The sequence below is a fragment of the Leptidea sinapis genome, chromosome 44 (assembly GCF_905404315.1).
Source record: "Leptidea sinapis chromosome 44, ilLepSina1.1, whole genome shotgun sequence".
Lineage (NCBI taxonomy): Eukaryota > Metazoa > Arthropoda > Insecta > Lepidoptera > Pieridae > Leptidea > Leptidea sinapis.
This window is the reverse complement of record NC_066308.1, coordinates 6,560,034-6,588,014: the sequence shown is the minus strand read 5'-3', so window position 1 is coordinate 6,588,014 and position 27,981 is coordinate 6,560,034. Positions and strand designations below refer to the sequence as shown.

The window sequence follows — 27,981 nt, the reverse complement described above, 5'->3', positions numbered from 1 at the left end:
TTAGTAATACACATATCTATTTAAGGAACATAACATCGGTAAGTAATCGGCGAAAGTTTTCATACAAATAAAATAACAATAGGTTTGAATTAATAGTAGACCCTAAAATCGATCCCTGTGGTACCCCTGGTTTACAGGAGAAAAGATAGAAGTACTAAGAAGCATTTTCTTTTCATTTAAACTTATTGTAATTAATCCGATAAATATCTAGTGAAACATTTGTTTGTTTTGGCATCACATCCATAATAGGTCATTTTCGCAATTAAAAGAGGAGTGTTAATAGTTTCAAAGGCACGTGTGTAATCCAAGCACTGTTTAAGCTGTTTAGCGGCGTTTAGGCTATATTCACCGGCAGGTCCATGTGTACCTCGGCTACCTCCGCGGGCCACGGTTAACATCAATTTCTTAACTAAACTTTAATTAAGTTTACTGCGTAGTCAATGGTTAATATAATATTTCTCTCTTAGATTATATTTACGTCTAGATAGACTGTGACAGGAGTGAAAACGTCGAAAATAATTTGGGTTGACAGTTAACTTTTATTTTCAGCAATGCACGCACACTAACACAAAGTGACATACAAATGGCGAGTGTAAGACGAAGCTTGTCACGCACACTTAAGTAATAAACCTGGCCTGTATTCATCGGTTGTCTAGCAGCAAGAAGCCCTATCTAGATGTAAAAATTATCTAAGATTTTTCTTCATATATCATGATCGCCAAATACCAAGTCCACGAGTATCGTTAGTGTCTCACGAAAACTATTTCTTAAATTGTTGGAGAACTTGTTGAATGATCCTGGTGCCGTCTATCAGTTGTTGTTCTGATATCACGAGTGGAGGGGCGAGTCGGATGGTCTGTCCATGTGTAGTCTTCGCCAGTAGACCTGCTTCCTTTAGCCTTGAACATACATCGTATGCGGGAATACCTGCAGGCGATTTTTTCGTTTACAAATTAATGAGCAAATAAGACGATGAAGCGAAGCCTTCGAATGTTATTATTGTCATCAAAAGCAGTGTTAAGAAGCACTTTATAAATATATTAATTGCAGATTGTACGCCTTTTAGGAAGGTGAACATTCTCTTATCGCAAGTACCTAGAAAAACCGAAAGGAAGTTAATCTAAAGTTTGTTGTCCGTTGAAAACCAAACTCTGCACATATTATTATAGTTAGTACACAGCCAGTTGTAGAAAGCATATATTAAGTTAATGTTTCATTATATCACATGCTATCATTGACTGTCAAAATGATAAAAGAAAGTGAAGGTATTATATTTAATGAAACATTAACTATAAGGACGCTTTTTGAAACTGGCGGTAAATCAGGTCAAACAGCTCTTCGAAACACTCGGAAGTCACACGTCAATGCAATATTTCTACGAAAATGAACGACTCAAAACGCTGGATCCCTGGCAATTAAAGCATCTTCGATACACGCGGTCAAATAGTTCAAGCTGCTGTGATGATACTGTGGTGCAACAGACAAGAGATGAGAGTAACGTTGCAGAACATTATTAGGTTAAAGAAGAATTGTTTGGCTCTGTTGGTGACCCCCAGTTTCTTCGCCAATTTGGTTTTTCTTTCCACGTGACCACGGCACTAAGAGGAGTGTTTCCATAGAGCGTGCTTGATATAACAAAAGGGGCAAGTTACTTCTGAAACAGGTCGACGATATCCCGAAAAAACCCTACATGAATAGTGTATGGCGGCAATATCTACTAATAGTGAGCATGATGATGGAGGTTTAATACATCCAACGTTTAATTAATTGCAGAAGAAATAGTTTAAGAGATAGCAGACATCATGCAAAATTTCCCGGGGTGGAAATTTCGACAGAAGCGCTTTATGCCTGTCTTGATTAGTCTTTGCTATTTTCAGACTTTTGCCATTGCTTAGATGAGCTTCCACGTCCGTCAGAGACATTCTGTCACACATTAGTAATTAATTGTCGATCCTTTGGGTGTTATATGCAAGAGCTGTCATTTCATGATGCACTCCGTAATTGTTGAAAGCAGGAAGATGCCGAAAGGCCAGTAATTAGCATATATGGTGTAGAAATATCACGTAGTTTCAAATGGCTTTCCACGATTACCTCAGGGCTTACAGCAAATCGGCTACTCCACTTATTTTATTTTAATTAGGAAAACAAACAGTATTACATGACATAAATAGGTTAGAAAAAATATACTCGTACATCTATTTACCATTTACAGTTTCCTACTTACAATGTAATATGTATAATGTATATACGCTCTCGCACTCAAATCTCAACCAGAACCAGTAGTAATAACTAATTTGACTCTGATAATACAACCTAAACAATATGGAAAGATATTTTACTTTCTCCTATAATGTTCGTACTTACTTTCGTGCACATCGATAGCGAACATAAGTCCTCTACCACGAATACATGTGATCATATTCTTGGGAATTTTCTCCAACTCGGCTCTGAACACAGACTCCAATTTAGCTGCATTCTCTACTAACTTCTCTTCTAATAGTACCTTAAAAATATTTATTTCTCATTTCTCTCTCTTTTTCATCAACAAATATAGATTTTTTTTTAAATATATTCTTACTTGAAGAACTCAAATGGTAAGGAAATGCATAAGCAGAATTATTTTAAATAGTAAATTGTTCACGCGGGGTGAAATGTTAATGAAATCTACGAGAGTGTATTACAATCTCCCTTTACAAAATGCTTTATACTAGGATAAGTTATAACAAATGCTATTTTAGCAATAAAAAAAATATAGATTAATCAAAAATATAAACTGACGAATGAAAAATCATTCAAAATAGATTTTTATACAACTTTTCTGCCTGCGTATCTGTTCGTAATATATTAATATATAACTTGTAGTAAATACTCTAAGAGCTCTTTCGGACTACGTTCGATCCGAATCCGATTCGTGTCCGTGAAAACATGGTTCGAAATAGTCGGACCACTATTACTACGGTTGACGGAAAGAAATCGGATGAGGGAAGCCGGATCTAGTGCGTAAACTGCCATAGAAATACTTCTACGGACCGTGTTTTTACGGATACGGATCGGATTCTCTTAGCCTAGTTAATACTTATAAATACGATGATCCTCTATGAAAAAGTGTAGTAGCATAATATAAACATATATTTGCTATATTCATCGTACGAAACATAATAATGTACACAATCTTTATTGTGACGGGTCATCCATACGATCAGCTCTTGAGTAATCATTAAGCCCGCTCTACATTCCTGCGAGATCCTCGCCTGCAAGAATCTCAGTGACATTCTTGGCGAGAGCTTCTTTGGGCACACACTCGCAATGTCCCCAATACAGTTCTCAAGCTCGATGACGATCGACGCAGATGTAATTGCTGCGACAAGCTTATTTTTTTGATTTTTTATTCATGAATGGGAAATTCCATCAAGGATTTAATTTTTAGTTTATTTTCATAGTCTTTTAAACTTATATTCCCCAAAATCGGTTCTAATAATATTCTAGTAATGCCAATTCCAGTTCGGTCGTCCAAATCCGGCTCATATTGGTGCTCAGTAAATGCCACGCAAAACTGTTATAATCAACGAGTCTCTCGCTACCGACACTGAGAAACATGCGAGTGTGGAGTCCATAGAAGTTCTCGCGTTCTCAGCTCTTTTGCCTCGAGTCAAAAAACCGACAATATTCGGAGAACAAGGCGAGAACCTACAAAGATTATTTTAATCGGTTCCACATTTGCGTATCTCGTTTTTTTCTCGTGACATTCTCGTTTAAATGTTGAGCGGGCTTTGGAGTATTCTAATCACAATCATTAAGCCTAATTATAACCCACCAATAAGTAACCCCGCGAACAGCTTGCATAATAAAAATACATACTTTAATAGCTTCAGTAGACACCGCACACGCTAAAGGATTGCCGCCGTAGGTTGAACCGTGTGTGCCTGGCGTAATAACCTGTAAGTAACATACAATTTTGCAATATTAGTATGAAGTTGTTCGCTTTTTATGATAAAAATCTACTTTTGGAAGACCTCAACAGCAACTGGTTTGTCTATGGCTTAGCTTAACACTTTCAACTCATTACGCAGCTTTCAGGACAAGCGCACTAACCTCGAATTGTCACAGGGGTCGCCGATGGCATGCTCGTGCGCAGATGAATTCTTAATCGTCTGTTGTCCGGGAGCTGATCACAGCACTTAGCAATACTATAAGTACCTATGTATTACTCGAATCACTACTACTATAATCTCATATATTATATAAAGAGTTAACCACGCCGTTGATGATCAACGCACTCGATGATCGAGTTGATTACGGTTTGCGTTGAGCCAGTGGTCAGCGGTGTGTTCGGCGGTTCACTCAATACACCTGCGTATATAACGACGGACGGAAGGTAACTAGCAAAGGCTTAGTAGCGTTGAATAAATAATACACTTAACCCAACGACGCGTAGACGGTTCGTGTATCTTCAGTCTCATGCGAATCACTTTAATCTGATGCAGTAGGTAGTAGGATGAAGTCGATACATATTAAAGTGCGCTTGCGGGAAAGAGAGGGAAGATGAATTAGGATTATGAATATTAGTTAACTGGCGTGAACACTACCAACTGTTATCTCTCGTTGAAAACTCTTGTAAATCCCATAGCGCTGCAAAGGAGAATTTTTTTGGAAAAGTAACTTACGTCCATAACATTATTATTTGCCATCACAGCAGACACTGGCATAACTCCGCCGCTGAGTGCCTTGCCCAGTATCAGTATGTCAGGCTTCACGCCTTCCCATTCCACGGCCAATAATTTACCCGTACGACCTGTAATAGAAACAAACACATGCCTTAAATAGGCTCATAGAAGGGTCCCAGCTTCTATAAATCACGTCAACTTTATCCAAGAGATAATGAGCGTTTCTTTTTATCTTAAAAAACTTTCAAAATTGTTTCGAATTCGTCTGAACAGGGCGGTATAAAAATTGCATTTTTACGATGTTTGAAGAGTCATATTTTCTTATGTCGAAATAAGATACCTTTAGCATACCTTGATTTTTCACTGCTCTAGAATCATCATCCAGGGAGAAAAAAGGGGACTACGTTTGTATAGAATAACGCTGCTAGCGTCCTCTCTTTAGACTAATACAATAATCTGGACGTGTTGGGTTTCTCCACAGTGCGGTTTTCAAGGAACTTTGTCTACGTACAATTAAGCTGTAGAATAAACTTCCTTATGCGGTGTTGCCAAGACGGTACGACATGGAAACTCTAGAGAAATGCGCATACACTTTTCTCAGGTGCAAGAGAATGTGGGTGGCGGTGATCACTTAGCATCAGATGACCCGGACGCTCGCTTGTCCTCACTTCTGTTAAAAATATTCGATTATAAATACCCTTTTTTAACAATCGTAGGTATATTATTAATTATATTATAAGCATCCGATAAGTCACTATGAATTAGACCATTAAAAAAAAATACTTTATACTTTTAAATGGTCTAATAGTTAACTATGCTCACCCAGGCCAGTTTGGACTTCATCCGCAATCCACAGCACGTTGTACTTCGTGCAGAGTTCTCGAACTTTCTTCAAGTAACCATCGTCTGGAATGATTACACCAGCTTCACCCTGTATTGGTTCTACCATGAATGCAGCTACCGTTGGGTCTTGCAGTGCTTTCTGAAATGATAACGTTTACCTAAATAGATCGTATTATATGAGTTTATCAATCATCCTCTGATTGTTAACTCCTGCATTTCTTACCTCTAATGCGGGAATATTGTTGTAAGGCACAAGGCTGAAGCAAGGCATGTACGGACCAAAACCTTCGTAACACGTGGGATCTGATGATGACGACACGGCAGATAATGTCCTGCCCCAAAAATTTCCTTCAGCAAATATTATCTGTGGGTCAATAGCATAATTTACTAAAGAGGTTTCATTAACATTTTATCAGATGAACGAGAATATATAATAATATCATAAAAGTGATCGTTTTTATTTTTTAAACCTACCCTCCCATTATGACCAAACTAAAGTTAAAAAGAAAACTAACAAGAATAATATACATATGCATGAGTGATACCTTTTTTTTAATGAAAATAAGGGATGAGACGAGCTGTAAGTCTCATTTGCCCAGTAATTTTACTAGCTACGGCACCCTTCAGACCGAAACACAGTAATGCTTACACATTGCTGCTTCACGGCAGAATCAGGCGCCGTCGTGGTACCATTATCTAGCCGTTAGTTATACTTATATAAACCAATTCAACGCTGAAATACAAGTTACCTTTGCTTGATCCTTTGGTATTTTCTTGACGTCATACCCCCACTTTCTGGCAATCTTACATGCACTCTCTCCTCCCTCCACGCCTGTATTCATCGGCAGGAGACGGTCGAAACCGAACAACGTCGTCATAAACTGTTCGAACTCACCTAGCTTATCCGAGTAGAATGCTCTGAAACCACACGTAAAAAAATAAGTTTTAATTAGTTGACAGGTAACTAATTAAAGGCGGTTTTCAATAACCTATCTATCCTTAGTTTAACTTACTAGAGGTAGACAAATCTATCCTTTTATGCTTACATACATATCAATAACCTATCGACATACAGCATTGGACTCTAACTATATTGGACATAACTATGGATGACGGTGACAGCAATCCGTTACTAGAGATACGTTATTGAAAACGGCCGTTAATCATATACTCAATGACGTTCTATACATAAATGTAGGTATACAACGTGTTACAAAATACCCCGTAAGAAATACAATTAACTGTCAAAGCCAAAGTTATGTTATCATTGATGTTCAAATTAAAGTTTTTTTTTTAATTAACAAAAAAGTTTTTTGAAGTCGGTTAAAAACTAGGATCACGCGTAAATAAAATTTTGAATCTAACATGAGCTATTAGGCTCCTGCCTTTGATGACAGTTAAAAAAAAGTGGCCAAGTGCGAGTCGGTCTCGTGCATGAAGGGTTCCGTAGCAGTAAGTAACATAATATTAAAGTTCTTGTAGTTCGTTGTAACGATTTATGACGTATTAAAAAAACTACTTTTTCTTTAGTTTTATCATCCTTTCATTTTAGAAGTTACAGGGGGGACACAATGTACCACTTTGGAAGTGTCTCTCGCGCAATTTAGTATAGAAAAAAATTATATTAAAAACCTCGATATCATTTTTGGAGACCTTTCCATAGACACCACACGTATTGGTTTGATGGAAAAAAAAATTGAGTTTCAGTTCTAGTAAGTATGGGGAAATCCCAAAATATATTGTTTTCTTTTTCTATTTTTGTGTGGAAATCTTAATGCGGTTCACAGAATACATCTACTTACCAAGTTTCAACAGTATAGTTCTTATAATTTTGGAGAAAAGTGGCTGTGACATACGGACGAACAGATATGACAAATCTGTAAGGGTTCCGTTTTTTTCCATTTGGCTACGGAACTCTAACAAAGTCCTGCATTGTCTTTCTTTATTATATATTTCTTCTGTGCGTGTGTTTTTGACCGTATTAATTCTAAACGGTTGGACTTGAGAATGGTTTATATTCACAATTGAACTACCCATAAACGGCTGGACTGATTATGATGAATTTTTTGTGTGTTCTAGTATGAACTAGAACACACAAAAAATTCAATCTAAATCTAAACCATTCTCAAATGATTGAGAATGGTTTAGATTCTCAATTCAGTCTCTAATATTATATAATTCTCCTACCCATGTGTATGTTAGTGAACACCTGGGGCGTGCATATCATATAGGCAATTAGGCAGTGCCTACTTCGTTATGAACCTAAATAAATATATCACTAGTGTTAAAGTTAATTTACTACCTATTTTTTTCAAATTCAAATATTTTCATTCAAAATAGGATGTGACATCACTTATTGAAAGTCAAAAAACTACTACCCATTCCAAAATGAATGCCTCAGACCTGAGAAGAATGGGCACAACAAACTCAGCTGGTTTTTTTTTTCATCGAATAAAATTACATTAATTTACAAAGTAAAAGTACTATGGTAGGAAGTCTACAGATTGCATATACGAACCAAGCAGCGTTTCATACAACTTATATCGTACTGTCGGAATAATAAAGTTGAACTACGACTAGTTAGATCTACAGTGCCTACCTTGCTAAATCAAATGCACGCCCCTGGTGAACACCTCTTATACTGCTTGATCGATTTTTCAGAAATAAGACGTGTGTACAAGACAGCGTCTATTTGGTCCACTAGTAATATATAAATTACGGAACATAATATGTGAAATTGCCAATTTCGTGGTCATCTGGAGGGCAAAGCCAAATTGGCTTCAAAGAAACTGGGCGTCATTAATAGAGCACGGCAATACTTCAAGCCGGCCCACATACTAGCGCTCTACAAAGCGCTGGTCCGGCCACACATGGAGTATTGCTGTCATCTCTGGTCTGGCGCACCCCAGTATCAGCTCGATCCATTTGACCGCGTGCAACACAGAGCAGCTCGAATTGTGGGGAGTGCTCTGTGAACGGCTGGATCACTTGGCGTTGCGTAGAGAAGTCGCTTCATTATGTGTCTTCTACCACATTTATCACGGGGAGTGTTCCGAAGAGCTGTTTAACCTGATTCCTGCCGCCGAATTCCACCTTCGCACGACACGCTACAAGTTAGGATATCATCCTCACCATCTGGATGTGTGGCGGTCCTCCACAGTGCGGTTTTCAAGGAGCTTTCTTCCTCGTACAAAGCTGTGGAATGAACTTCCTTGTGCGGCATTTCCGAGACGATACGACATGGGTACCTTCAAAAAAAGCGCGTACACCTTCCTTAAAGGCCGGCAATGCTCATGTGATTCCTCTGGTGTTGCAAGAGTTTGAGGGCGGCGGTGATCACTTAACAACAGGTGACTCGTACGCTCGTTTGTCCTCCTATTCCATATAAAAAAAGGGGGACCGAGGCCCATTCTTGACTCGAAATGTACATTATTATACTAAATTTAAAAGAAAAATAATAGTTGTCTGAAGTCGATAATCAATACTTACCTAGATACTAGAGTCAGTACGTCTGCCTGCTTTTTTAAAACCTCGATAATTCTGGGGTGACAATGTCCCTGGTTCACAGCCGAGTAAGCGCTCAAGAAATCAAAATATTTCTTTCCCTCAACATCCCATACAAATGCACCTGAAAGTTCACGATAATTTCATATTTCAGTTAACTTTCTATAAATACAGGTGCCACCATACTGCTAGGTATAGAGAGTTTCAGAAAATTTGCCAGAAATAATGGCAAAATTGTTTACCTAAACAAAAAAAAATACAGATGATGTTTTATGGGGCCACTATCGCCGTTTTCAATAACGTATCTCTAGTTATGGATACAGTGCTGTCACTGTTTAATGCCATGATCGTATCTATCCATAGTTATATTAGTCCAATGCTTTATGTCGATAGGTTATTGAAATGTAAGTAAGCGTTAAAGGATAAATTTCTCTACCTCTAGTAAGTTAAACTAAGGATAGATAGGTTATTGAAATCGGGCGCTAATGACATACAAAGGTATGACATTCTCGACTATTCTAGATGTACCATCTCTATAGCCAAACGTCAAAATCTTATGCTGATATGTGTTATCTGTGACAGTTTTCTCTGTATTTTTTTCAATTTTAGCAAAAATAATGTATTTTAAAAATTAAGTAATAGCTTTTATTTGTGTAATTTATTGCGTGTGCGTTTCTGAAATAGTTATAAATAACGAAGACAAATGTAAAATGTCTGACTGTCCGAAAATATGTACATTTCGTTCAAGGTCGTCTTTGTTTACTAATTAAGACAAGTAAGGATAAAAAGGTACTTGAAATGCTATAGTTACCTAGAATTAATCAAATCACTGATTTATTCAATTCAAAAAGTCAAAAAATTACACTTATGAATGTCAAAGCTTAAACAATTTACCAACACTTCGGAAACGTTTTGAACTTTGAAACACAATGCCACTCTATTTACAATCTCATCGTTTTACGAATTATTTAGTAGGTAATTACAATACATAGATTGTAAGAGTCCATAGTCGAAGGGATGCAAGAAAAATTCTTATGAGTTATACTTACGAGTACCTATGTTAAAAATAAAAAGAGGGGGGAGATGCTTCCGCTCTTTACCTCAGGCCCCGACTGCATTCAACTCGCGCGATAACTGTACACATACAGCCAAAAACTTATGAAATAGTACCTACCTACTAACTTAAATTGTATTAGTGCTTATTCATATTCAAATTCAAATATATATTCAAAATAGGATTTAAAATCACTTATTGAACGTCAAAAACTACCTATTTTAAAGAATGGCTATTGAATTTAAGGTGGGAGTGGTCTTCGATTCAAAGGTTTTTAGCTCGTAACTGAAAACCTACATGAATAAAGATTGCACTAATTAAATTTAAAAACAAAATTTATGAATGATGCGTGACTTGAACCCGCGACCTCTCGCGGTCCGTAGCAGACTTTTACCACTGAATCAACCTTTCGAATGACGTACGTTTGTGCAATATGTTTCCTAATATGCACATATTGGGGTTGAGCATGTTATCAACTGTGAAGTACCTTACGTTACCTGAAGTCCTGTACATGAAACACCAATCTGAGAACGAAACGTTAAGTGACGTTGGCTCAGTAGTAAGAGCGCACGCACGGAACGCGAGAGGTTCGAGTCACGCATCGTTCATAAATTTTGTTTTCAAATTTAATTTGTGCAATTAAACCCAGAAGATTATTATAATTATCACTTTAAAAAATAACAATTTTATTGAATAAAAGTAATTTGAATTTCATTGTCACCAACAGAGGTATTTGAGACTGTTTCTAAATGCTAAATAAATAGATGGAGGTACCTAATCATAATGTAATTGATTACTTACTGATATCTACCTGCTCAGACTAATGAAACGTTCTTAGATTTACTACACCATAAAGATATGTTGAGTTATCATTTTTATTGTATTGGTTTTCTGGCAGAACTAAAATCTTGTAAGCCAAGTGGAGCATTTGTCAACATTTGCACAAGATACGGACCTAAGTAGTAAGTACCTATCGCAGTTGCAACTCAATATAGTTTTGTACTTGTAGGTAAAAATTATGTAGAACGTATTGGCAACCCATACTACAAAAATAACGAAAAAATCTACACGAAATGACCATCAAAGGGGCTGTAAATACTACGTAATAAGAGGCGGGAAATCGAAATTAGGTTTAGTATGAAACTTGCAGTGATTTGATTGACTTAAGTTGCTAGCATGGCGATTGGCGACGAATTATAATCCAGCTAAGTTTGAAAGCGAACAATTGCTTAAACCGTAGTGGGTTTCGGCTATCTCCGTTTTTTACAAGATTATAGCTGTCATCTGTCAATCTATCAATCACTGCAAGTTTCATACAATCGAGTGAATCGCTTTTTTCTTAGAGAGTTTCGCTACATAGCCACAGATCTACAAAAATCATAAAATCAACAGATTGTTCGTGAACGTCAATCACTAAAAAAACTATTTATGTACATGATTTCACAAAGGTTCATACAAATTACTTGCTGTCCCAACAGACATTGCTCTGTTCATAATCATAATAAATAAAATACTGTTTGTTATGAATTTGGCAATTATATTTCATAACATCAAGAATTATTTCGTAAAATATGCTCCCTGTTGTTTTAATGAAATTGTTTCACTGCAGAACTGTCAAGCCGTGCATCAATAAATTATCTCATAGAAAATATGTCCATACAAAACAAATATTAGAAATAAAAATAATTATGGGTCCCAAATCGAATTAAAACTATCCTATCTCTCAAGTTGGACCAAACTGCACTCCATGAAAGAATCCCCATTAAAATCCGTTCATTAGCTTATTTTTTTTTATTTAATAGGAGGACAAACGAACGTACGGGTCACCTGGTGTTAAATGATTACCGCCGCCCATAATCTTTTGCCAGAGGAATCGCAGGAGCGTTGCCGGCATTTAGTGAAGGAGTACGCGCTTTTTTTATTTATATATAGCTCCATAGACGTACAAAACGTGCGAGAGAGAAGCACATCTCTAACGGAGATATGGGCTGTTTATGCATTTATTAGACTCTTGATTGCGCCACTGTGCATGTCCGTTCGATTTCTAACTCCAACCAGCCCAGACCGTCCCAGAACTAGAAGACCAGTGGGACGCTCCTTTGCAGAGGATGCCGGCTAGACTATATTACGGCTAGATATATTACAAAGGTGCCTATTTCTGCCGTGAAGCAGTAATGTGTGAGCATTATTGTGATTCGGAATGAAGGGCGCCGTAGCTAGTGAACTAATTACTAGGGAAACTTATGTCTCAAAGCGACGGGCCACTCAGAATTTTTGGGTTTTTCAAGAATCCTGAGCGGAACTGCATTATAATAGGCAGGACGTATCAATTACAATCTGCTGTACGTCCTGCTCGTCCTGTGCCTTATTGTCATAAAATAACATATTCTATGACCCCGCCGTAGGTACTTTTTACTTTACTTAATACTTTAAACATTTGCATTTGACTTTGTAATATTATTTATGCAACTGTTGTGTAATAAGGGGTATTAAAACATGAATGTGGATTTAGTATCACATGCGTGTTTTAATACCTAATTATCAACAGTTGCATACAACACTTTATCTACACCCATAATATGAATCCTCTAAAAGATTCTGGAACAGTTAGCTGCGAACATTAAAACACCCGTCCTAGTAGTAACCTAATATAATTCATTACTGATTATATACAAATAAAGTATTAATGAAACAATTATTTATTTTAGTAGTAATTTACATTTTGTATAGTGCAATAATTAAAATTCACTCGAATATAATGTTCTTTTGCAGAGTTTAAAATGAATCGCTCATTTTTTGTAAACAAAACAATAAAAATATCAAAGAAAAATGGCGGGGATTCGAATAACCTACTTTTTTTTACGGCGCGCGACGTTCTGGTAGTGTGGAACGCGCGTAAACGAAAATGTTCTTTTTTTGAAATTTATACAGATACCACGCATCGAGCAATTAGAATGTGGCTGTCTGTTGAAACTCTTTGCGCATGAAGGGATAAAAAAACATAGGAGTGTTGCTAAGAAATTCAGTACAACATAACAACACTCTTTTGGATGATGTAATGGTTATTAGAACATTGGGTGTTTTAATGTTGACAATAAGCTAACTATTTCAGAATCTTTAATAGAGGATTTAAAGCATGGGTGTAGATAAAATGAATGAAAATACATAGTTTAATAACTTTCTGTTTCACGCAAATAACAAAACATTTTACGTCATATAAATATATTATTAGCAAAGGTTATCGCAGTCTGATTGAACCTATATAAATAATAACATCAACCTATTGCAATGATCAATGGGTCAATATCACTACATATTATAAAACAAAATTCTCCGCCGCGTCTGTCTGTCTGTTCACTATACTCTCAAAAAAAGGATATAATTTATTTATTTATAGATATAATTTCTGAAGGATATAATGTTTTAAGTTTTTGAGTACATCAACGATATTTGTTGGAGGTGTCGGAATAAGATTAGCCTTCTGGGACCTTTCAACGAAAACATTACTTAAGCCCTTTGAGATATTACAAAATAATGTATCTATCTTGGAATTGTGTATCTTATATAGGTCTACAGAAAAGTCCGCGAGGGTTATAGATATTTATGTGCTCTTTTCGAATTTCAACTTTGCCACATCGTTAAAGCCGCTCGCGCCGCCATATTGGAAAAATTGGCGCCTAAAAGCAGTTTTTTGGGAATATCTCCTTTCCGACTCATTTTTTACTGCAAAGAATAAGAATAACTAGTGAATACCTAGACTTACATCACAGGGAGAAGTAATTTAAACTTGGAGTAATAATTTTCATCAGCCTAGCGAAATTCTCTCAGAAAAAAGCGATTCACTCGATTGTACGTATGTAACGATGACGGCTATAATCTTGTAAAAACGGAGATAACTGAAATCCACTACGTTTTAAGCAACTGGTTGCTTTCAAACTTAGCCGAATTATATTTCGTCGCCAATCCCTATACTTACTATTATTATTATTATTACTACTATTTCAAACTTACGTCAAGTCTCACTGAAACGTGCAGTACGTTTCATACTAGGTACTTATTATGTAATATTTACATCCTCTTTGCTATTCATTGCTAAGGGGGATTATGTATTGTATGTTGCCTTGTTCATGACGGCTTGTCTTGCTGTCATCTCTCCAGCTTTCCTCCTTGACCAACGTCATAAAGTTGTAAAATAATAACTCATTAATTCATTTCAGTTATATCGTTTCGTTGCGTTACTGTTATAAATTACATTAACTGTTATACATAATAAGATAAGACGTAAATTATTTATTAGCACGGTATGTAAATAGAGATAAAAACATATTTATAGAAGATTATTATTCTCATTATTGTTGTATCTACACATTTTTATTTTAAGAACTGTTCAATGACATCATTTCTGTCATCAGTTTTTCGGTCAAGGTAATAATATCACAATTTTAGTCTGTAAATGTCAAAAAATATTCTCGATTCTCACAAAAAATGTATTTGAACATTGTTGTGCCTATGTCGGATTACGAGTAAACCAAAAACGTCAACGCGATGTTGCCATTTAGGAACATGTAGACGAAATTTCATTGAAAAATGTTCAATAACTAGCAAATGAAATTGCTTTTTTCCATAGAAATATGTCTCTAAAAATGAAGATTTAGGGGAAACTTTGCGAATTTATTGGAGCGTGTCAAGTTTAGTTTACCAGGGGGAGGCTCCTTTGCACAGGATGCCGGCTAGATTATGGATACCATAACGGCGCCTATTTCTGACGCGAAGCGGTTATGTGTAAGTATTACTGTGTTTCGGTCTGAAGGGCGCCGTAGCTAGTGAAATTACTGGGCCAGTGTGGCTAATCATCTTTTGTCTCAAGGTGATAAGCGCAGTTGTAGTGCCGCTCAGAATTTTTTGGGTTTTTCAAGAATCCTGGGCTGCACTGTACTGTATCTAATGGGCGTATCAATTACCACCAGCTAAACGTCCAGCTCGTCTCGTCCCTTATTTTCATAAACAAAAAATCAACCGGGTTTCGACTCCCATAACTTACTAACTCGAATCCTAAGCTTATTTATTTCGACATAAGATAGATTTTTCGTACAGTCAAAACATGATTTTTGGACTCACCGTCTTCCGGTGTTACATGCAAAATCTCAACTAAGTAAAAACTGAAAATTCTCAGTTATTTTGAAGAAATTGTGAAACCTACCTATCTATTAAAATTCTCACTTAACTCTTCAAGTGGTTTAAAATGAGTAACAGTAACAAATATATATAGCTTATAATAAATGTTTTGATAAATATCATTGGATAATCTTTATTATATATATAATTCTTGTGTGCGTGTGTATGTCACTGAACTCCTCCTAAACGGCTGGACCGATTCTAATGAAACTTTCTGTGTGTATTCAGGTGGATTCGAGAATGGCTTAGATTCACAATTGAACTACCTCCTAAACGGCTGGACCGATTTTGATGATATTTTTGTGTGTTCCAGTGAATTTGAGATTGGTGTGTGTCTTCAGGTGGGTTCGAAAATGGTTTAGATTCACAATTAAACTACCTCCTAAACGGCTGGACTGATTTTGATGACTTTTTTGTTTGTTTCAGTGAATTTGAGATTGGTTTAGATTCTCAATTCCGCCCATATAATATAATTCTCCTGCTCATGTGTATGTTAGTGAACTGCTCCTAACGGCTGGATCGATTTTTCAAATTTAAAACAAGTGTACAGGATAACGTCTGTTGGGTCCACTAGTCTATCTATATAAATGAATTGCTGTTCGTTAGTCTCGCTAAAACTCGAGAACGGCTGGACCGATTTGGCTAATTTTGGCCTTGAATTATTTGTGGAAGTCCAGAGAAGGTTTAAAAGGTTAATAAATATGAAAATGCTAGGAATTAAATAAAAACGACGATATTAATTTTATTCTTTGATGTGTCCCCCATCGTTTAGAAATCAAATTAATATAATAGTTTAAAATGAATAACTTATTAGAATTTTTATATCTTTCTTCGTAGGTAAAAAACAAAATTTATTTTAGCTAACCATAGTTGTTAGGTTACTTATAATTTTTATCTATCTATCAGATTGTTTTTATGTTAATTGATAAAATATCGCGATACCTTCATTTAATATAAAGTTAATAAAGTCTTAAGAAATAAAGATCTTTATAAGCACTACGTTATTAGTCATGTGTGTACGCGGACGAAGTCGCGAGTATCAGCTAGTTATTATTAAAATTACCTCGACCACGTGACAATGCAACAGGAAGTGGTGCGTAGTTCCGGCAGCCATGTTTGTCTTCTAAAGCGAAGATCTCTTTCGATGAATGTTGTCTCTGTGATGACATCCTGGAAACATATTCGGTAGTTATTTATTCACAAAAAAATGTTTGAGATTAATAATTAAATTAGGTAATTGTTACATTATAATTATCAATTTGTTATGTTTTTAAAGTGATAACCCTCACTTCTAGGATTAATACACAAATAAAATTTGTAAAACTACAAAATTTTATGAACGATGCTCGCTATAAAATCCTGTATGCTTTGTTCAACTCTCGTTATCAACTGTAAAGTAGATCCTGTAGATGAAGCCACAACCTGAGAGTTGAACAAAGCATACAAGCTTTATAACGATACGACATTCGAACGGTTAGCTCAGTTGGTTAGAGCATCGGCACGGAACGCCGGTGATCGTGGGTTCGAGTCGCGCATCGTTCATAAAATTTTGTTGTTTTTAAAATTTTATTTGTGTATTATAATTATCGTTTGTATATATGTTATGTTTGTATAGCTATCTCAAAGTTGATAGACCAAGCCTTTTTTTATGACAGTCAGGGACGAGACGAGTAGGACGTTCATGTGATGCTAATTGGTAATGCCCTGCCCATTACAAAACGTCTGAGCGGCACTAAAATTGCGCTGGTCACCTTGAGACAAAAGATGTTAAGTCTTATATTTCCAGTATTTTCACTATCTATGGCGCTCTTCAGACCGAAACACAATAATGCTTACGAATTACTGCTTCACATCAGAAATAGGCGCTGTTGTGGTAACATAATCTAGCCGGCATCCTGTACACGGAGCCTCAGAACACAGGCGGTAAGGGAATTATTTTGAACACAATGCTTTGTGTAGGAATGTGATTGAGCACTTTTTCTGATTTGTTCTGTATTTTGAGCAGTTAAGCAAGCCTCGTTCAAAAAGGATGTAAATACTACGTAATAAGAGGCGGGGCTGCCGAAGTAAAAATTTAAATTTAGTTAAGTATGAAACGTGCAGTGAGATTTGACATAAGTTTGAAATAGTAATTACAATATAGCGATGAAGTATATTCCGGCTGAGTTTGAAAGCGAACAGTTGCTTAAACCGCAGTGGATTTCGGCTGGATTTTTACAAGATTACTAGCTGACCCAGCAATCCTTGTATTGCCGATATTAAAATCGCGCTACAAATGTAACTGTTGATCGTAGATGTGTGAAAATTTGAAGTTGTATGTATTTTTAATGCTGACTCATAATCAAACAAATTTAAAAAAAAATGTCAAAAAAATAAAAATTTCATGTAATAGCCACCCTTAACATTTAGGTGAATGAAAAATAGATGCTGTCCGATTCTCAGACCTACCCAATATGCACTCAAAATTTCATGAGAATCGCTCAAGCCGTTTCGGAGGAGTTCAATGTTTAACACCATGACACGAGAATTTTATATATTAGAAAATAGCCGCCATCTGTCAATCTACCAATGACTGCACGTTTCATACAATCGAGTGAATCGCTTTTTTCTTAGAGAGTTTCGCTAGGCTGATCTCGTTTGAAAGCTTGACAACGATCTAGACCAAAGGAATTTAATAAATAACAACAATGGCGGATAGCTAATAGTGCAATATTTTTTCTAGGCTATCTATATATCTCTATAAAAATATGGGCTAATAAATTACAAAAATACAATATTTCTCTAGAAGGTTTGTTGTTGATTTCAAACTGGGTAATAAAGTTTGCACAAATATTAAGTACTAGGCGATGCCCGCGACTTCGTCTGCGTAGATAAAGGGTTGTAAAAAATACTAAGAAAGTTTCGAATTGAAGATTATCTTATGTGCTATTTCCAGTCCGGCCAGTTCGGGTTCCCGTTCCCGTTTTCGCTCCCGTTCCCAACATATTATATGAATCTTAATTCGAGAAACATTGCTATGGCAAACTAAACCTACTATTGGTATAGTAATAGCTCATCGAAGTGAATTTAAGGTTTTCACAAATCCCGCAGGAATAATGGATTTTTCCGGAATAAAATGTAGCCTATGTACTTTCCCAAGTTCTAGTCTATCGCTGTACCAAATTTCATAAAAATCGGTTGAGTAGCTCCGGCGTAAAAGCGTAACAAACAAACTTACATTCACATTTATAATATAAGTAGGGATACAATACCCGAACTTAGTCTTATAAGATATACTTACTTCATCACTCCGAGAAATCTGTTATCAGAACAGTAAATAAACTCATTCACTTTAGACCATAATCTTCTTGTTGACAACATGTCGTTGATTTTATTTTATGATGACTTTTATATTTTTATCACACACAGATCAGACTAATATACGACTATATGAATAGCGAAGAAGAAAATTAGTAGAAAAGTTATCTAGGACTCATAATTATAATGTCTTACTTATAACTATCATTAAGTAAAATCATAACTTTAAAATTTTATTTTTGTGATTATTTCAATATATTTTTTGTTTCAAACCCTAACCACACTAGACAATACATATGTCTACTATGCCCTAACTATATTATTGTTTAAATAAAACACTTTTAAAGGATTAAAACGCGTGTAATTGTAACGGTTTTACATTAGCCCCCTTATGGTCCGCTAACTTTAAACAGCCGCTAAGGAGTGTTTTTTCTCATTCTGACTTAGGTCAATAGAAGAAGACAGGGTGCGAATTAGCAAAGCTTTAAGTTAGCAGACTATTATGAATAAGGGGGTAGATGTTTGCGTAAAAGTTACTTTTTTATTTTAGTCAAGCCGACGTTTCAAGACCTTTCCAGATCTCGTTTTCAGGGGGTTAATCCTTTAAAAGTGTTTTATTTAAATGTGTAATACCCGCGTTAATGAAAGAAAACACTATATTATTGTTGTTTTTTGATCACTTATTGTCTTGGCTGTATTTGTTTGTGTAAGTAATTTTAAGTATATTATACACATGTAATTTTTGTGTTTAGGTTGCGCGTTGTACAAAAATTTTATAATGTACTAACTGACCTAGCAAACCTATTGCCGATATTAAAATCGTAAATACAAAAGTAACTGTTGATCGTAGATGGATGAAAATTTGATGTTGAATGTATTTTTTAATGCTGACTGATGTATGATTATCATACAAATTTAAAAAAAAAGTCAAAAAAAAATAAAAACAAAAATTTGGGGTGGACCACCCTTAACAATTAGGGTGATGAAAAATAGATGTTGTCCGATTCTCAGACCTACTCAATATGCACTCAAAATTTCATGAGAATCGGTCAAGCCGTTTCGAAGGAGTTTAATGACAAACACCGCGACTGGTAGTGACCAGAGTAGGTTGCATTTTAGTTTGTTGTTTTAACTCTGGCATCGTTTTGAATACAGTGGCGACATTGCATTATTAATAACTCGAGAAAATATCCGCGCCATTTTTATTTTCACTGTGGCATAAGACTCTTTAAATAGCATTTGGTGATAAAGCTCCGTCTGTTATCTCTATGTAAGAATACCTAGTTCAGGTTATGCAGACGTGGATGTGATCACATCTGTGACTTGATTGTCAGTCAATGTTAGCAGAGTTCTTTTTTTATGAAAATAAGAGACGAGACGAGCAGGACGTCCAGCTGATGGTAATTGATACGCCCTGCCTATTACAATGCAGTGCCGCTCAGGATTGTTGAAAAACCCCAAAAATTCTGAGCGGCACTACAACTGCGCTCGTCAGCTTGAGACATAAGATGTTAAGTCTCATTTGCCCAGTAATTTCACTAGAAACACAGTAATGTTTCCACATTACTGCTTCACGGAAAAAAACGCTTAAATTGCCATAAACCAAGTTTATTAAACTACTAGCTGACCCGGCAAACGTTGTTTTGCCATATAAAGTATAATTCACGCGGTAGTTTTATAAGTTATAAAATATTGCCTATATTATAGCCTGTACATCATTTTGTTCTATTGTCAATAGTTTTTGCAGCGCACGCAAAAATAGGTTTTCGATATTACACCTTGTGTTACAAAATAGCAATTTTATTACGGATCCCTAATTTTGAAAAAAAACATGACACACTGAAAGAATCATTCAAATCGGACCAGTAGTACCAGAGATTAGCGCGTTTAAACAAACAAACAAACACTGCAGCTTTATAATATTAATATATAGTATATAGATTAAAATAAAATTGTAAACCCGAAAACTGACTGTGAAATGTATTTGTTTTTTTTAAATGTCATTTGAAATACCAGGAATACATAATATTAGGTATGTAAATATATATCCTTACTTACTCTTTGAAATAAACACAACGCGGTCTATAATGTTACCACAAGCAAAGTCAATAGCGGACTGATTACAGAATAGTGAATTGATGGAATTCATTGATCACTTCGACAGTGGAAAAGTACGCTCATTTCAAGATTGCGTCATGGATGCTAAAGTTCAGATACTTATTTTGTTGTGGTTACTAGGGACTGGGGTGATCTTCATAAGGCCGCTATCTCAATAGAAATCGCCAAAATTGAAACCATCTCTAAACGGTTTATTTAAAGCTTTTATTTTTACAGAAAATAATTAGATGTTTGCAGAATATGAGAAGAAATTTTTACATTTCTATTTTTTATCCTACAGTGCGAAAAAAATCACCGAAATACCCCTACAACTATTACAGTTGGAGCCATGCTAATCATTCAATCTAGATAAAATTGTAGGAAAGTTTATTAATTGTACATCAATACTATTTAACATGACATAGTTTTGTTAGTTTTTTTACTATAATATATTCTTTGGGGTTGAAAAGAAAATTGTATTATGTTTTGTAATCAATTAATGCTTCTAATTCTGAATTAAAACTATGGCGAACTTGTGCGAGAGAGGTAGCCTTTAGATAATTTATACGTCTATTCTAGACAGAGTCTATTACTGTTAGACAACCGATAAAATCAGGCAAGAAAAATTAGTTTATATAACTGTTAGACAACCGATAAAAACAGGCAAGAAAAATTAGTTACTATAACTGTTAGATAACTGATAAAAACAGACAAGAAAAATAAGTTTCTATAACTGTTAGACAACCGATAAAAACAGACAAGAAAAATTAGTTTCTATAACTGTTAGACAACCGATAAAAACAGACAAGAAAAATAAGTTTCTATAACTGTTAGACAACCGATAAAAACAGACAAGAAAAATTAGTTTCTATAACTGTTAGACAACCGATAAAAACAGGCCAGAAAAATTAGTTTCTATAACTGTTACGATAAAAACAGGCAAGAAAAAATAGTTTCTATAACTGAAGTGGTATTTGGTCATTTGAAGTGGTATCTAATACCAGGAATACATAATATTAGGTGTGTTAATATCTATCCTTACTTACTCTTTGAAATAAACACAACGCGGTCTATAATGTTACCACAAGCAAAGTCAATAGCGGACTGATTACAGAATAGTGAATTGATGGAATTCATTGATCACTTCGACAGTGGAAAAGTACGCTCATTTCAAGATTGCGTCATGGATGCTAAAGTTCAGATACTTATTTTGTTGTGGTTACTAGGGACTGGGGTGATCTTCATAAGGCCGCTATCTCAATAGAAATCGCCAAAATTGAAACCATCTCTAAACGGTTTATTTAAAGCTTTTATTTTTACAGAAAATAATTAGATGTTTGCAGAATATGAGAAGAAATTTTTACATTTCTATTTTTTATCCTACAGTGCGAAAAAAATCGCCGAAATACCCCTACAACTATTACAGTTGGAGCCATGCTAATCATTAAATCTAGATAAAATTGTAGGAAAGTTTATTAATTGTACATCAATACTATTTAACATGACATAGTTTTGTTAGTTTTTTTACTATAATATATTCTTTGGGGTTGAAAAGAAAATTGTATTATGTTTTGTAATCAATTAATGCTTCTAATTCTGAATTAAAACTATGGCGAACTTGTGCGAGAGAGGGTAGCCTTTAGATAATTTATACGTCTATTCTAGACAGAGTCTATTACTGTTAGACAACCGATAAAATCAGGCAAGAAAAATTAGTTTCTATAACTGTTAGACAACCGATAAAAACAGGCAAGAAAAATTAGTTACTATAACTGTTAGATAACTGATAAAAACAGACAAGAAAAATAAGTTTCTATAACTGTTAGACAACCGATAAAACAGACAAGAAAAATTAGTTTCTATAACTGTTAGACAACCGATAAAAACAGGCCAGAAAAATTAGTTTCTATAACTGTTACGTTATCGTGCCTGTTTTTATAAACAGGCAAGAAAAAATAGTTTCTATAACTGTTAGACAACCGATAACAACAGGCAAGAAAAATTAGTTTAGTGTGCGTGACCAGCTACGTCTTACACTCGCGATTTATATGACACTATGTGTTAGTGTGCGTGAATTGCTCAAAATAGAGGTTAGTTCTAAATTCAATTTTTATCTACGTTTTGACAGCTGTCATAGTCTTAAATAGTTAAATGATCTAAGAGGTAACCTAGCTCCGCTCGATTCCTAATGGCCGTTGGGTCGGTCCCCAGATTTAACACGAGTCTTACGTTGATAAGAATATAAATAAAAAGACGGGTGCGTCTCGGGACGCCCGACAGAAGTGATAGCTTAAAACTTATCTAAGTTGAACTATTTAATATTGAAATTGTTAAATTGGAGAAGGCTTAGGTAATTACTTAAATTTTATTTATAATTACTAGCTGAGCCGACAGACGTTGTTCTGTACATAATAAATAAAATACTGTTTTTAATGAATTTGTCAATAATATTTCATAACATCAAAAATATTTCGTAGAAATATCACACATTTAGGCATCAATTAGATGATTCCCCTTATGCATTATTCACTTTTTTTATGAAAATAAGGGACGTTACGAGCAGCTTATGGTAATTAACAGGCCCTGCCCATTACAATGCAGTGCCGATCAGGATTCTTGAAAAACCCAAAAATTCTGGGCGGCACTACAACTGCGCTCGTCACCTTGAGACATAAGATATTAAGTCTCAATACCCAGTAATTTCACTAGCTACGGTGGCCTTCAGACCGCAACACAGTAATGCTTACACATCACTGCTTCACGGCAGAAATAGGCGCCATTGTGGTACCCATAATGTGGCCGGCAACCTGTGCAAAGGAGCCTCCCACTGGTATTCACTTACTCATGTATACCTTTAATATGAGTAACATAACGTTTTGAGCATTCCTTTATTATTTAAATTCGTTTATATTGTTTTCCAACCATGAATGACATGAACGACAGACACTGTGAGTTGATATTCATAGATTTGAAAAAAACTTAAAGCTTATTATTTCAAAATTGCGGAATTTAATATTGAAGATAGATCTAAACGTACCTACGAGACCTAAGAAAATATGTGAAACATTCATAGTTTAGAAGAATTTGCTAATCTTTTGATTTTGGGAAAATTCCATGTTTCTTTCCCTATTGACTGACGGATATTTAAAACACATAAGTTGTAATAAAAAAACTGAAAGAAACAGTAACTAAGTAACACAAATAATTTTTGAGCGCCAAAGAGAACTAAACATTTAAAGATACACAGATTAGGTACACCACAACAGATTTAACTGAACCTAAGTATACACTATCAATGGCAAGTTGTTTTCTAGTTGAACTAAATTAATCTACAAATACTTATTCTAAAACTCAAATAGAAACCACTACACTATACCACTACCAGAACATCTAATGTTCTTGAAATATAACTGTATCAAATAAAGATATGATTTATCTCACATTGACATAAAACATCATATAAGATGATTGCAGGTGTTTATATTGTATTAAATTTTATCGTTATGTATTATTAAATTGAACCGGTCCAACGAATACTTTACTCCAACTATTTCAGATATGATCATTATATTATAGAGCTAGAGGTCCCGGGTTCGAATCCCGGTAGATGCAAGGATTTATATGATGAATATGGATGTTTGTTTCCGAGTCATGGAAGTTTAAATGTATTTATGTATGTTTAAGTAAGTATATTGTAGGTATTAAATATATCATTGTCTTGTAACCCATAACACAGGCTATATATATGCTTAACTTGGGGCAAGATAATTTGTGTAAAAATGGGTCAATATTATATTATAATATTATATTTAAAAATAGTTGAGGGAATGAATAATTGGTCATAGCTATAATGTTAACCAGGAACCGACATAAACTTATAATGCCTACTACTCGGATAAGCCGAGTTAGTGTTTTATGGGTCGATGTATATGCTGTTACAAGATCCCAAAAAATGTACAAAACAAATGTATTACATAATTCAAAAAACTGTTAAAAACGTTTGTGTGGTAAAGGTTACGGAATGGAGCTATCGCCCTCAGGCTATTAAATAATAAGTTTAATTGTACTATAATACTTTGTAAACATATTTTTTGATGAAAAAAAAGGCCGCTGAGTTTGTTGCGCACGTTTTTCTCAGGTCTGACGAATTGGTGATAGAAAGGAAATGTCTTTTTAGAATGGGTGATAGTTTTTGACTTCCAATAATCGCATCCTATTCTGAATACAACTTTTTGAATTTGTACAGCCTACCCAGCCTACCCCAGATTCACCATCGTATTGGATCACTGCAACCTCTCGAAGATGCACAGCTTACATTTTTACAAATATACTACATGGGCAACATGGACAAATAACTTGATCGATGTCAAGAGATCAATGCAGCAATGATAATAGCAATTCTTAAGATCTGCAGCAACTACTTAAAGAACATTTTGCATGTCGAGTTAGCCCGCAAATCTTTAATTTCCGATCCATCTCGCATTCGCCCTGACCATTCAAATCTTAAGGCCAATCCTTGAAAGTTTGTGGTATGAATCGAGACAATCCATTTCCCATGTTCAATCTATATATATATATATATATATAAGAGATTTCCAGGTATATAGTCACTCATCACGATATCCCTAGAACCACTAGAGCTAAAGACTTGAAATTTGGTACGAATATTCTTTTCACTGAGTAGAGGCCAGCTAAGAACGGATTTTCCAAAGTTCCATCCGCAAGAGTTTTATTTTATTATGAACAGAACGTCTGTCGGGTAAGCTAGTTAATAATAAAATTAACAATAAACCCAAAAACTACTGCACCGATTTTCATGCTGTTTCCACCAACGTATAGCGTGGTTATCGAGGAAAGTTTTAATATATAGTTTGTCAAGTTTTTCTATACATATTCATATACATTAATGATATCTGTTGGAGGTGTCGGAAAAAAATAAGCCGTCTGGCAGCTTTCAACGAAAACGCTGTCCTTTGAGATATAATAATTTATAGTGGAACTGTGTATATGTATGTCTTATAGAGGACTACAGAATAGTCTGGGATGGCATATCACATATTAATGAATTAATCCGTTTTTAACTAATTATTAACATTATTCCCGAATATTTACATCATTTTTAACTTCCCTCTAAGAAATTTGAAAATTTTCAAGTAAGTTATTGGTTTTACCCCGTTTTGCAAGAATCGAATTCTCATCAGATCTCGACGGTCTAAGGTCCTACAAAGCTTCCCTGACAACTCTCGCGAGGGTGTCACTATGTCTGTATGTATGTGTAAGTATGTAAACCTCCTTTTCTATTTTTAACGGTTTGGCCCATTTTATCGCGGTTGGCGCCATTCGAAAGGGCTTTGCCAAGCTAAGATTTTGAATATAATTTGGACCGATTTTGAGAAATCTCAAATAAATTACGATTTTTTTTTAAGTGTATTCCAAAAGTTAATCAGCTCTTAACCTTGTAAAACCACGTCAATCGCGGGGTAATCCTGTCAAAAATCGGTTGATACGTTCGAGAGATATCGTGAACGAAAGAAAACCGAAAAAGGTTTTTTTTCCCGAATTGCTCCGAAATTCCTAGTTCGATCATTTCAATCTTAAAGATCCTTTATGAGGATTAAAAAACAGTGTCATTGCAGTTTGAAATTTCAAAATATAGTGTTTTATTAAATATTCTCAAACTAATTAATTAAAGCATAGAACAGCTCTCTTTTTAAGCTCGAAATTTTAAAAACGACGTATTTGATAAAATTAAGCGCTCAGCGGGAAGTTGCACGGATGGCCGTTCCCATTATACCTACTATCCACAGATAGAGATAAATTACTACCTTCTACTGTCAGTAGTTAGCTGTTAATAATCTGAAGCTTCCCAATATACCCCATAAATCATTATCGCCTTTTATTGGGACCCGTGAATTGTAATTTCCATACAAACTTTATATCGCTGGTTAGCTATACGTCGTCCCATTGACAGACAGCGTGCACGGATAAGGTAAGTTACCGCCGATAAGTTTATTGGGACAGAAAAGTCAACGATAGTTAATTTTTATCTCAAGTAAGAGAAAGACTGAATATTGGGAACGGCCGTTAGTCAACTGTTTTCCTAATTTTTATTCTATTGACAGTGTGTGTCGGGTCAGCTAGTATTAAATAATTTGAGATTTATACCCCAGGTGTCCTACCTAGGTTATAAATCTAGGTAATGAAGAATCACTTGGGGGAAATTCAAGGACATAAACATGTAAACCGTTGCCTCTCAATATTTTCTTGATAATGTTATGTAGGTATATAAGCGAATTTTCTTGAAACTGTAATAATCATAATGTTAACACCAGGAACTTGTTATACCTACTACTTGGATAAGTCGGGTTTGTAATTCTTAAAAAAAACGTTTTTTTTTAATGAAAATAAGGGACGAGACGTACAGGAGTTCAGCTGATGGTAATTGATACGCCCTGCCCATAAGATGTTAAGCCTCATTTGCCCAGTAATTTCACTAGCTACGGCGCCCCTCAGACCGAAACACAGTAATGCTTACATATTACTGCTTCATGGCAGAAATAGGCACCGTTGGTACCCATTATCTAGCCGGCATCCTGTGCAAAGAAGCCTCCTCAGTGTCTGTCTGGATGAGAGCAGCGCAGGACTGATCGTCGTGGAAATCTTTGGAGGAGACCTTTGTCCAGCAGTGGACGTCTTCCGGCTGATGATGATGATGAGCACTATCTGGTATCACTACATCTTATTATTAGGTAAATAAAGACCCTCCGCATCATTTCACCATTTTGTTTTAGCCTTTCAAATCTGCGTTCTTTGCAAATAATACAATAACATCCCCCAATCGCAAATGCGTTTTCCAACCATTAATGACATGAACGACAGACACTGTGAGTTGATTTTCATAGATTTGAAAAAAACTTAAAGCTTATTATTTCAAAATTGCGGAATTTAATATTGAAGATAGATCTAAACGTACCTACGAGACCTAAGAAAATATGTGAAACATTCATAGTTTAGAAGAATTTGCTAATCTTTTGATTTTGGGAAAATTCCATGTTTCTTTCCCTATTGACTGACGGATATTTAAAACACATAAGTTGTAATAAAAAAACTGAAAGAATCAGTAACTAAGTAACACAAATAATTTTTGAGCGCCAAAGAGAACTAAACATTTAAAGATACACAGATTAGGTACACCACAACAGATTTAACTGAACCTAAGTATACACTATCAATGGCAAGTTGTTTTCTAGTTGAACTAAATTAATCTACAAATACTTATTCTAAAACTCAAATAGAAACCACTACACTATACCACTACCAGAACATCTAATGTTCTTGAAATATAAC

At 35.2% G+C, this 27,981-nt stretch overlaps 1 protein-coding gene across 4 annotated transcripts; it reads right to left on the bottom strand.

Annotated features, from left to right (window-relative positions):
* LOC126977269 (ornithine aminotransferase, mitochondrial) lies at nucleotides 1-27,865 on the bottom strand. 4 transcript variants are annotated; one of them, XM_050826018.1, is made up of 11 exons: nucleotides 27,849-27,865; nucleotides 18,521-18,665; nucleotides 16,304-16,410; nucleotides 8,997-9,135; nucleotides 6,257-6,425; nucleotides 5,731-5,871; nucleotides 5,487-5,646; nucleotides 4,665-4,792; nucleotides 3,859-3,936; nucleotides 2,365-2,503; nucleotides 1-927 (listed from the first exon to the last, which is right to left on the bottom strand). In XM_050826018.1, exons 2-11 carry the CDS (start codon nucleotides 18,598-18,600, stop codon nucleotides 761-763), a joined length of 1,308 nt encoding a protein of 435 aa, XP_050681975.1. In that variant the 5' UTR covers nucleotides 18,601-18,665; nucleotides 27,849-27,865; the 3' UTR covers nucleotides 1-760. The 4 variants fall into 4 exon arrangements, with proteins under 4 accessions (XP_050681975.1, XP_050681976.1, XP_050681978.1 ...); XM_050826019.1 differs by lacking the exon at nucleotides 27,849-27,865 and adding an exon at nucleotides 23,913-23,929; XM_050826021.1 differs by lacking the exons at nucleotides 18,521-18,665; nucleotides 27,849-27,865 and adding an exon at nucleotides 21,681-21,957.
* Nucleotides 27,866-27,981: the final 116 nt, after the last annotated feature.

Bases quoted from the DNA above. Each gene is read 5' to 3' on its own strand.
- LOC126977269 (XM_050826018.1), bottom strand. From the start codon at position 18,600: ATGTTGTCAACAAGAAGATTATGGTCTAAAGTGAATGAGTTTATTTAC. The intron at 16,411-18,520 runs GTAAGTATATCT...ATATGTTTCCAG, and splicing joins AGATTTCTCGGAGTGATGAA to GATGTCATCACAGAGACAAC. The intron at 928-2,364 runs GTAAGTACGAAC...AATCGCCTGCAG, and splicing joins CGCTATCGATGTGCACGAAA to GTATTCCCGCATACGATGTA.